Raw genomic sequence first — 11,141 nt, forward strand, 5'->3', positions numbered from 1 at the left:
GGAGAATGTGCTAGCTGATATCTCTCGAGCGGATCTTGGGTATATTAGGAAGTAGCAATGCTGTCTGATTCAATACAGTAGAGCTACACAGTCTATCAGTAATCAAGACTACGAGATTCTCAATACTTTCAATGGTATTTTCTTGACTGACCTGTCAAATCGACTATGACTCGGCCTCGGCAACTTTCATGACTACAGAGGCATATAGTAAACACGGAGTATATTAATTCAAAGGCAATATCAATCACCCGATACCCAGGCTCATGACACTGTATATTTTGATCTTCTGAACTATATGTCTTTAATCTTTGATCAATTGTCACATTTCAAGGGCTACAGCCAAGGAAAGATCAACCTAGTCTAGAGGCATTCAGTCACAACACACTCACTGCTGCCCCAACGGCGCATCTTCGCGGAGCAAGATCGGCCCCGTCGGAACCCAGAGGGCGCGAAACAAGGCCTGCCGCACCGGGCCGTACGGTGCCTCAGAATACCATTCGATCTCATCCCGGTAGATGAAGGGCCTTACCGGGTGGCAGGGGCGGTCATCGACGAACATGCGCACCCGGTCGCGGTGGATGACGACCGCGGCGCGGCGGTGCGCCTCGCCGTTGAAGAGCGGGTACTCGTCCCAGCGCGCGCGCAGCAGACGTTCGGCGAGCGTGTGCCAGTTGGCCGCGTCCGCGATATCCTCGTGATTCAGGCGCAACGTCTCGATCACCAAGTCCACGCCATCGCCGCCGAGGAACAGCTCCCTTGTGACGGTGTAGCGGCACTCTTCGAAGATGCCCGTGGCCGGGGCCTCGGTGGCCACTGCAACAGGAGATCCTGGATTCATCGGTTCGGTGAAAGTAGCTGTGGGTGCTTGATTAACAGATAGGGTCCTGAGAGACTCGGGTTGGGTGTATCAGGAGAGAGGATCTGGACGTGATGCTTTGAGCGGAATTATATATCTGATGATTGTGAGAAAGGGGCATTGTGTGAAACCCAGTCCATTGAAAAGGCCCCGGAACACCATAGCAGATAGATTCAGGGTTCCTTTGTCGTCGAGGAACACTTAAGACGAGGATCTTATTGAAGACTTATGACATCAACCAAAGTGGCTGCCGGAGTACTTCATATTGGTATTGTCTGATGAAAGAAATGCATTGTGAGAGAGAAAGCTTTGCACCAAGTCTTTGTCCTAGAAACCCTGATATGGGCGTTAAGAAGATTGACAAGGAAGGGAGATAGGTAAAATAACGGCTACCAGTTACAATGACAGACATGGTCTCTTTGTCAGACAAATTTTATGGCCGCTCCTGCTATGCTCAGTAACGCAGTATCATTACTCTCGACTACCTTAAATATATCATGAATCTCTGCAATGTGACTGTAATGTATCTAAAGAGATAAACACGATAGAGAATATATTATATTAGGAATGATCAACACAGTCGATCGAGGCTGATCCTTTTGCTTGAGACCTGAGAATGTTAAATATGTTTGTGGGGCTAGAACAACCATTTTTGATCTAGTTCTGCACAAGTTTCTTTAAGTCACAGTATGAGTACATAGTAGTCAATATAAGTGGAAGCTCAGGGAAATGGTCAACTTCTCCCAGAATTGCACTTGGAGGGATGCCAGGCTCTCGGGTGTGGCTCAAGGCACGCACTTTTGTGCTCACCGCACGCTCCGGGAGTGAGCTAAAAGCAAGCGTTCAGTCGGATCTGACCTCTCACAGGATCTTAGTCCGGTAGTATCTTCCTTGGTACTTTGATGGAGTGTGGTTTTCATATGACGGCGGTGAAGCATCAAGTCAATCAAAAACCCCCGCTTTCCCCTCTTCCCCCCCGCACTTCCGCATATTGCGCCGGATGAGTCTTTATCCCCAAGCTTCGTGGCTGAACTCTGACCTGCAGCTTTGCCAATGCACGGCGGCTTGAACTCGTCAGTTTCCTTGCTGCGGGGATGAACGACTTGCATCTGTCTCTATGGCGAGGTCTGACCGCTGTGTTCTTCCTCTTTCATCTTCACAGCTCTAGAGTAATGTAGGGAAAAGCTTTCAACAACTTCTTCTCCCTCCTGGTGACTGTGTTCTCGCTCTTCCTTCCCGGAGGAAAGGACGTATGCTTCGTTCAGGCTGTGCGCTACTAACGAGTTAGCTCGACGCCAGCAGAAGCAAGCCCCCTTAGTTGATCACTGTCCAAACCCACTATGGTCGACCATCAGAAAGCAGGAGTCGAACCCGGGACCTCCGCATTTGCCAGCGAGAATCTGGCCATCAGTCGGCGACTTGCTCCCTATATAGCGAGCAAGACCACTCGCATGCCATGCGCGACCGCAACCGATCAACACACCTACACCAATCCAGCTTCCCGGAGTGCATTCTGCGAGATTGTCTCCTCGACCATCTTGAGCACAAGTTTAATATTGCTGGTATCCGTCGCCTGGACCAGATGCGGGTAGAGGTTGAGGTGGGCGCGGTTGACCTGATTGAATTGCCACAAGATAAACTTGGCCGCTTTGTTGACGTCAGCACCACCGTTGTAGTCCGGGAAGGTGTTCTCGAGCGGCGAGCGCGGTAGCTTTTCTCTGAAAAGGTCGGCCTTGTTCAAGAAAAGAATCACGCTCGTTTTCAGGAACCACCGCGAATTGACGACCGAATCGAACAACAGTAGGCTCTCTACCATGCGATTCTGGGAGGGGGGTAAACAGCATTAGTCTTGCCACGCTCTGCGATGACATCGAGAGCCATACCTGGTCAGGGTCCTCGAGCAGGACCTGATCGTACTCACTCAGCCCCACACAGAATATTATGGCTGAGACGCGCTCAAAACAGTGGACCCACTTCTTGCGCTCGCTTCGTACGCCTCCAACATCGAATACACTAGATAGGATTAGTCGCTGGATAAATGTCGGTGCTTGGGAGGAGCGCGTACTGAAGATTGGTATAACCAATGGAAACCCGGGTTTCGTATATCCCCGTGGTCTTCGTCCGCGCACGCAATGCGTCTGCCTCCGTGGGTTGGTAGCCTACAGCGGCTATTCGTTCTATGTTATCGAGAAAGCTAGATAAAGGTCAGCGGCGATTGGGCTGCAATTGATAGTCTGGGATCCTACTAAGGTGCTGAATCCATTAAATAGAACTTCGTTCGTTGCTCCATGAGCAAAGGGATGACAGGATCGTGCCACAGTGCGGATATCAATTCACAGGCATCCGGCGTGAGAGTCTGATCCGGCAGCAGACCCGTCTTCGACATTGGTAGACGATACAATCTGGCCTCTTCGCTATGTGGATGTAGTCCCAGCTCGAGCATCGCCGTAAATAGCGCATCCGCGCACTCGAGGACATTTTTGTAGATCGTCGTTCTGTACCGACTCAATTCCTCCGGTGTGTATCCTTGCATGTATAGAACCTTCATCTGCTTGGCAATTGTTGACTTGCCGGACTCACCAGCCCCTATGCAAGCTGTCAGCAGCAGAACCTTGGGGACTAGAAAGCACACTTACCAAGGAGAAGAACCTTTTGTTCCGTCAGGCCGCGTAGGAATTTCGGCATATTTTTGTGCTTGGATCGGACTGCGTAATCGAGCACAGACTGGCCATTTTCGCCTTTGTAGTTCACGCTGGCTCCATGCTGAACCAGAAGCTTGATTATCTCTTCGTTTCCGTGCACTATTGCCGCCCAGATGGGTTCCTGTACAGCAGCTCCATGTTGGATCAGGAGTTCTGCCATCTCATAAAGCCCCAGTTGCGCCGCTAAGCTAAGCGGTGTCCCGCATTTGACCGATACTGGGTCTGTGTTGACTTCTTTCGCGCTAAGCAGTAACGATGCCATCTCAGTGTCACTACGGGCGACGGCGTGATGTAGAGGCGTGTACCCCACTCCATCTAACATGTTGACATCGCAGAACTTGATCAACGTTCGAGCAATGTCGTGGTGCCCCAGCTTAGAGGCAACATGGAGTGCTGGAAGACCGTCATCGATTAGAGGGAGATTACAAATCTGCAAGATCTCCTTCTTCCAGTTGAGCGCTATCGAGAGAAGCGGTTCGTGATTGTCTCGCACAGCCCATCCGAAAAGACTATGTAACTGAGACCGGATGGAGCGGCCGCCAGGCTTCCATGGATGAAAATTCCAGGTCTCATTAAAGCACGTCGCGAGCTTCTCGAACTTCTCCCACATGGCGGAGTCTCTTGCGAGAAATCTCGTCTGACCAATCCAGTTAACTATGGCATAATTCAGGAACTTGTACTGGCTTCGATCGGGGATGGTCGATGTGCGGATAGTGCGTAACTGTAGGGTTCTCCGGGGCCTGGGGCTATCCGGTACCCGAAAAAGATATCTCAGAGAAGAGTTCAGTGCCGGGCCTGCAAATAGTACAGGGCTTGGGACCACCGCCTCTCTCGTTACATTGCATTTGTGCTCAAGCTGAAGGCTGAAATTGGAGAAGCAGAGATACGCAATGCAGAATTCTCCGCAATCAAGCTCTCCCTGTTCTTCGTCGAAGCAGTGTTCATTGAAGGCGCTCTGAAGGCCAGCAAGACCATTTTTCACCAAATACTGTTTGATCGAAGAATGGGCGAATCGGACGCAGAGATCTATTGGGTCTAGAACCACAAGATTAGCGCAAGAGCCAATGATGAAGTCACGTTGAGGGAGCTTGTTGCTGTCAAATGCTGTGTCTTCTCTTTCAAAGGCTACTGCTTCCCTTAACTCTTCGAGATGTAGAGGCCGTGACGCGAAGCCGACCCACTTCAGCACTTTCAATGCTCTTGTGTCGTGGGTGTTAATTCTGTTGGCGCAATATCGATATGTCTCCTCAAGATCCTTTGGCAGTTGACGCAACGCTGAGCGAACTTCGGCGTCTGTGAAACAAGTGCTCCAGAGAATCTCAAGCTGAAGATGGACCCAGAGAAACCTTTCATCAACGTGTAAGAATAAAAATGAAGTTCGAGGTTATGGGGACTCAAGCATACATTCCCGAGGACTCATTGAGAAGTACATCCTTGGTTTCTTCTAATAAGAGGCGATCGTCTGTGAGCTTCCGATACATTGACTTATCACTAATACTATAGTCAATGAAGGTCCGAATATCGCTCATGGTGTTGTCGAAGGTGGAGATCCGACCGATCCCAGGTATGAGTGTCGCGAGGTTGACATAACCTGGTATTTGGTCTCGGCTAAAGAGGAGAATACGTTGCCCTTTGAGCTCTCTTGCTCCGGAGAATAGTGAGCGGATGAAGGTAAGTAAAAGCTTGCATTGTTCTTCCTCCATCGCATCGAGCCCATCCAAGACATATGTGGCCATCGGCACTAGGTCAAATAGTTGTATGAATATGTTCTGCAAGTCGTTGAAATCGGGCATTATCTTTCTTCTAGCAAAGAATGTCACAATCTCTTTTCTCAGGTGCGCTGGCCATGGTCCTGCGGTCCGATGAACGAATTCACCTAGTTGTCTAATCAGACTACACAAGGCTGAAGACGCCCGCAGAGTCCCAGTATGGTCATTTTCGCAATAAAAGAAGACGGTAGGAGCATGACAATCCGAGGGCTCATATCGGATAGTTTCGACCACAGACGCACTAGTCATTTAGCGTCAGCTCGGCTTCTCGAGAAGGGACACAGTACCAACGCGATCACTGTCTTTCCAGACCCAACTGCATGAAAGTTACTATTCAGTAACCAGCCAACCACAGATATATGGGACCTTACTTTTCCCGGTGCACCATAACTTGTTCGAGCGTCTCTCCGACCACGCCTTGAATTCGGAATTTTCCAAGAACCATTGAGTAGTACCACTCAGTCTTTTGTGCGCAAGCCTTCTATGAACCTGTTCGTGCTGGTAACTAGAAATCTGCTCAAGGAGCTCCTCTTGTTCATCAAATTCTTCAAAAGATTAACAGCATTTCAGCCTTAACATGGAGATAACCCTCACCGTTGCGCTGTGAAGCCACATTCCGAGACGAGTGCGGGGTCGACGAGAGTGCTCCAAAAAGGTATGGTACTAGCATACAAGATTAGTCAAGAGATCACCATGCGACTTCAGGAACAGCTTACTGTTGTCGGCGGAGAGCTTCGATGGTTCGTCCTCGAGTTGTTTTCCATGAATAATCGATAGCAATTCCTTGGTGTAGGCGGCGGCTGTTGCCGCTGCATACCCCTGCCACTCCTTAGTCTTGTGAGAATCCGAGTAGTCGCAGATGCCCCGGACAACTAGACACGGAAAGCTGTCCATCAGGCCTGCTGCCTCCATCTCAAAGCAAAGTATGCCGAGGTCACGGGCCAGCTTGTCCCTCAAGCAACCGTCCTTCATGACCTGATTCGCAGACGCGATAAGCCCGTAATGAATCTTCGGATCCTGCGAAGTGCGAATTGACCGTTTCATGCGTCTGTTCGGATCACAGTCCGTGCAGGTGCTTTCCGGGTTTAGGTGATCATATTCGGAATCGAAAAGGATGTCACGGTCAGCGCCAGGGTATGCGAAACAAGAGGACCGGGCGGCTTGCGACACGAGCCACGAGATTTGACTTGGTCTGGTCAAGTGCGCGGCCTGCAATCGAGAAATCGCGGTTAGAAGGATGGGCGGGGGCTTGTTAAGCACTCCTTGTCGAGCAAATACTCCCCCGGCCAACGACTTTCCATAATCGTATTGTACAATGCCCCCATAGTCCCTTGTTGGCTTGCTGACAACCACATCTCCTAGCCTGACATCCTCCGACGTTCCAGGGACTCCACCGCCAATGCCGACCATCAATCCGATTCGAATCGAGGGGAACGTCAAGCGGATTTGGCTCGCAATGGTGGCGGCTGATGTCGTGCCATACACGCCGGAGGGAAGGCAGGCGATGACCACGTTGTGGACATGGATCCGTCCAAGTATGTAGGTGTTGTCGTCGTTCGGCTTGGTTGGCAAATCGGGGTGTCTTTCGTCGAGCATGGCGGCCGCAGCTGCCATCTCCAAGGGCAGAGCAGAGATCCACCCGATTGTGTAATCATGGTGATGAAGCACTGTTGGAGCTGCTGGTGGGGTTGTCATAATCATAGGATGTCATGTCTTCGTTGCAGTAGCAACTCGGTGACAGACATGTGTCTGTTCAATTCCTCGAGGTGGTGTTTGTGAAGGGAGGTTGGTGAAGTGAGAGAGGTTGGGGAAGGAGGATTCAGCCTCGTCTCTCGTGCATGCTATAGACAAGATTATGGCCTCAGGCTCACATATTAACCCCTCTCAGGCAGCCACAACTGCGCCCCGCTAACGTGGCTAAGTTAGTGGCTGGCTGAGGGCGGTCGGAGCGGGCGGATCGGTCCGACCGAAAAGTGACCCCGAAGCCGAAACAATGACTGACACCGCTTATCAACCGTTATCTGCTTTTGCGGGGGTGGTCTATATGACCACATTCTGTACTTAAGCCATGGGATTTCCTCACATCGCTCTCTACGACTATGTACCATGCCTCATTCTCCCTTTGAACGGCTCGAGAAGACTAAACACACGCTGAAAACCCATCACAATGACCCAACCAACAGATCCTCCCCCTCTTCAACCTGCAGATGTCGTCTCCGAGACCACGCGAGCCATCGATGACGCGAGCGAAGAACTGCGCAGATTGAGTCTCGAGGTTAGTAGCCTCCACACATGCGCTGAAGCTGAGACCAAACAATAGCCAACTCATGTCTTCCAGCTCTTCCACAACCCAGAAACCGCCTTCCAAGAAGTCAAAGCCAGCAAGCTCCTGTCCGACTGGCTCGAGCGGCGCGGGTGGACCGTCACGCGCAACGTCTACGGCATCGAGACCACCTTCGAGGCGCGCTTCTCCGTCCAAGACGGCGGGCGCACCGTCTGCTTCAACGCCGAGTACGACGCCCTCCCCGGTGTAGGCCACGCCTGCGGCCACAACTTAATCGCCACTTCCACTCTTGCATCGGCGGTGGCCGTCGAGTCCGTCCTTAAGTCCCGCAACCTGTCCGGAACGGTCGTGGTGATGGGTACCCCCGCTGAGGAGTCGTACGGCGGGAAGTGGATCATGGCGAAGAATGGCGCGTGGCAGGGCTTCGACGCCTGTGTGATGACGCACGGGATGCCAGATTTCAGCACGCCCGTGTGCATGACCAAGGCCTCGTGGAAGCTGCGGGCCAAGTTCCACGGCAAGTCGGCGCATGCGGCGGGGGCACCCTGGACGGGGCGGAACGCCTGCGACGCCATCGTGCAGGCATACACGGGGATCGCGTTGCTGAGGCAGCACGTTGAGAAAAGTGAGAGTATCCAGGGGTGTATTCTGGAGGCGGGGAAGGTGCCGAATCTGATTCCGGATTATGCGGAGGGGATGTTCAGTGTGCGAGCGCCGACGGTGAAGCAGATCGAGGCACTCCGGGCGAGGGTGGAGCCTATCTTCCATGGTGCGGCTGCTGCGACTGGATGTACGGTGGAATTGGATTGGTGAGTGTCTCGACCTCGATCAATAGGATTGTGCTGATGTGAGACTATCAGGTTTGCACTTTACGAAGACGTCGTGACGAACGAGACGCTCGCAGAGCAGTACAGGCAGTACATGATACAGCATCTCGGTCTAACTCCAGAGGAGATGCTACCAGTGGCGGAGGCAAAAATAGCTCACGATCTGGGTGGGAGCTCGTAAGTGCTTCTTGTCAACCTCTTTAATGTTTTGCAACTCACCATCTATGACAGGGACTTCGGTAGCTGTTCTTACATCTGCCCTGGCATTCAATCCGTATTCAACATCCATGCGACCGATCTCCCCCATTCGACAGGGTTCAGGGAAGCAGCGGAAAGTGAAATCGGGCATGTCGAGGCACTGCGAGCAGGAAAGGCCAACGCGCTGATCTGCATCGATGTCTTGCTTAATGACGATTTTGCGTTGAGGATGAAAGAGGAGTTTCATCAGGCGATGAAGGCTGCTGGGCGCTTAGAGTAGTTGTGGTCAATCCACCATTCATCGTCCAGGCATATGCGATGGTTAGCTATGTACAACATTCTCCATCAATCTCAGAAATATTACAGCCCAAGTTGAGTCCGAATTCTTCATATCACTGATACACATTTCCTTGAATCATCCATCCAAAAGATTTGGAATGTCAAAAAGAGACTCTCCCGCGGCTTGGTCTAAGTCCGCCACAAGACCTTCCGGGGGTAGAGAAGTCCGCATCACCTGTTTCAGCATATGCAATTCATCTCGAACTTTGCTAGCAGATTCCGCAGCCCCGGCCTCTTCCAGCAGCTGGGCCCCCTGACGTAGTCTCGAAAGCACCAGCTCGCAATTCACAGCTGCACTAGCGACTTCGAGAGCTTTGGGCATGAACTCGATAGCATAGTACGTAGTCACGAGATTGTAGTCTCCCGAATAGGGCAGCATTTGTCGGAACTCCTTCGACTCGAACTGAGTTTGAAGTAGTAGACATGCGCTATCCAGGGCCTTTTGAATGAAAGCCACCCTGTTGGTATCTGCGCTCCCGTGTTGAGACACCTTCCCGTGCAAAGCAAGACCGTTCACGTAACTGAACCCAACAAAGACGTTAGATATTGCAACATTTGAGTAGGACTGGGAGGCACACATCTTGAGGAAAGCGAAGGGAACCATAAATCGGTTCCGGTCTTGCTTCTTAGCAAAAGTTTGGTAGAGCGGCTCCATGCTATTGTTGATATGGTAGAACCAGCGGTCAATTTTCTGATCAAGGGCTCCCAATCTCTGAATCACGCTGTCAGGTAGTGGATTCGGTTGCAATTCTGTTTTGGCTATTTGCGCTTTGGCTTCGGCTGCATATTGTTAGTTGAGTGTTGTCGCCGTGTGAGGTGAGGGACCTCATACCAGTGATCGAAAACCCCTGCAAATACGCGCAAAGGCGATAGTCCACTGGTCTGCAGTGAGGAGAGACCAGAAGTTGAGAGGCGACAGGCAGATAGTCCATAATATTGTAGACGACGAATGGACGATTCAGATTGATCCTTGTTGATAAAGTCAGTTTGTACTGTACAACTCAGCTTCGGATGGCGTCCGCGCTTACATTAGGTCAAAGCAACACAACGAGAACCACGTTCTTGCTAAGCCAACTAAATCTGCTGTGTGTTCGACAGAGACATCTGCTAAGTTTGACGCAGCCACACTCAAGCCTAGCTCCACGGCGATAGATGCGACATATCCCCACAGACGATGTCTGCCAGTCCAGGCGGCGAGAAGCATCATCGCCTGAACAGTGTATATATCTATGGCGCCAGAAAACGTGGTGTTAATTATCTGATCTGCTGCGCCAAGATAGGTGGTATAATTCTCTGGACGAACTGCCTTGGATGCAATGACGCAGATTACCGTCGCCATCAGAGGTTGTGTGCGGATGACGTGCGCCGCTGAGTAGAGCTGGTCATCCATGAATGCGATGACTGTCCGACAGTGCTCATCGAAGCTAAATTTCGCGTAAGCATATACGTACACGAACATTTAGTGGCAATCTTCGCAAAAGCCGTGTACTCACAAATCATACAGCTCCTCCCACTCACCTTCGGTAACAGTACCACATCGCACGATGTCAAATGAGTCCGTCTCCCTGACTTGAGGCCCGGCGAGCAGCTCATCATTCGACAATGACAGGCCACATCCATTTTCTGCAGTAGATTCGAGCCGGTCGCACAACCGAGAGACTTTGCTTTGCAGTTCTCTCAACTCTTTCTGGTGTCTCTCCTCCAAGCTATCCATCCGCTGCTCTAAAGCAGACCATTTATCTCTGTGAAATGAGCAAGCAGACATAGCAAACGCAATCATATCAAACTCACTCTAACTCCTCAGCAAGGTGCCTAGACCTGTTCGAGGCACGCGATGCCCGGGGATTCACAAAGACGCATTCAGCCCGGCTCGCTTTGCACCTCGCACAAGGGACTTTGCTGGGACCTCCACATTTGAGTTTCTGTCGTCGGCAGCGTAAGCAAGCCGAGACCGATCTGAATCATTAGTTCCAGAACGAGGTTGTAGGAGCAAAGCAATGTTTACCTGCTTGTAGTGTCCATCGCTTCTACCGGAATGTTCAATTGTTGCTGGTCCGGATGGTGTCGGATAAACAACGCGATAAGACCGGCAGGCCGATAAGTGTTTCGGATCTACACCGGTCGGAAATTCCGGAAGAAATTTTCGACAAAAAAAAAAAGAAATTT

At 51.2% G+C, this 11,141-nt stretch overlaps 5 protein-coding genes across 5 annotated transcripts; 1 reads left to right on the plus strand and 4 right to left on the minus strand.

Annotated features, from left to right (window-relative positions):
* Positions 1 to 350: 350 nt before the first annotated feature.
* BO86DRAFT_383775 (uncharacterized protein) lies at positions 351 to 838 on the minus strand (the record flags this gene model as incomplete). Its single annotated transcript, XM_025670857.1, has 2 exons — positions 351 to 360; positions 390 to 838. The coding sequence occupies 2 exons, from the start codon at positions 836 to 838 to the stop codon at positions 351 to 353; spliced, it is 459 nt and encodes a 152-aa protein (XP_025522421.1).
* A 1,501-nt stretch (positions 839 to 2,339) lies between these two features.
* Positions 2,340 to 3,446, minus strand: BO86DRAFT_325564 (guanine nucleotide-binding protein subunit alpha; the record flags this gene model as incomplete). The annotated part of the gene is made up of 4 exons (XM_025668532.1): positions 2,340 to 2,678; positions 2,740 to 2,869; positions 2,922 to 3,050; positions 3,103 to 3,446. Coding segments are annotated over 4 exons (942 nt in total), but the record flags the coding sequence as incomplete, so codon positions are not given.
* Positions 3,447 to 3,475: 29 nt separating this feature from the next.
* Positions 3,476 to 6,941, minus strand: BO86DRAFT_423102 (uncharacterized protein; the record flags this gene model as incomplete). Its single annotated transcript, XM_025675383.1, has 5 exons — positions 3,476 to 3,951; positions 3,985 to 4,904; positions 4,963 to 5,461; positions 5,699 to 5,857; positions 6,044 to 6,941. 5 exons carry the CDS (start codon positions 6,939 to 6,941, stop codon positions 3,476 to 3,478), a joined length of 2,952 nt encoding a protein of 983 aa, XP_025522423.1.
* A 483-nt stretch (positions 6,942 to 7,424) lies between these two features.
* Positions 7,425 to 8,923, plus strand: BO86DRAFT_459818 (M20 family metallopeptidase). Its single transcript, XM_025677379.1, has 4 exons — positions 7,425 to 7,602; positions 7,648 to 8,420; positions 8,472 to 8,612; positions 8,661 to 8,923. The coding sequence occupies exons 1-4, from the start codon at positions 7,495 to 7,497 to the stop codon at positions 8,914 to 8,916; spliced, it is 1,278 nt and encodes a 425-aa protein (XP_025522424.1). The 5' UTR covers positions 7,425 to 7,494; the 3' UTR covers positions 8,917 to 8,923.
* Positions 8,924 to 9,051: 128 nt separating this feature from the next.
* BO86DRAFT_451604 (fungal specific transcription factor domain-containing protein) lies at positions 9,052 to 10,689 on the minus strand (the record flags this gene model as incomplete). Its single annotated transcript, XM_025676870.1, has 5 exons — positions 9,052 to 9,496; positions 9,554 to 9,755; positions 9,808 to 9,944; positions 10,004 to 10,399; positions 10,469 to 10,689. 5 exons carry the CDS (start codon positions 10,687 to 10,689, stop codon positions 9,052 to 9,054), a joined length of 1,401 nt encoding a protein of 466 aa, XP_025522425.1.
* Between the last annotated feature and the right edge of the window lie 452 nt (positions 10,690 to 11,141).

This window comes from Aspergillus japonicus (genome assembly GCF_003184785.1).
Source record: "Aspergillus japonicus CBS 114.51 unplaced genomic scaffold BO86scaffold_97, whole genome shotgun sequence".
Taxonomy (NCBI): Eukaryota; Fungi; Ascomycota; class Eurotiomycetes; order Eurotiales; family Aspergillaceae; genus Aspergillus; species Aspergillus japonicus.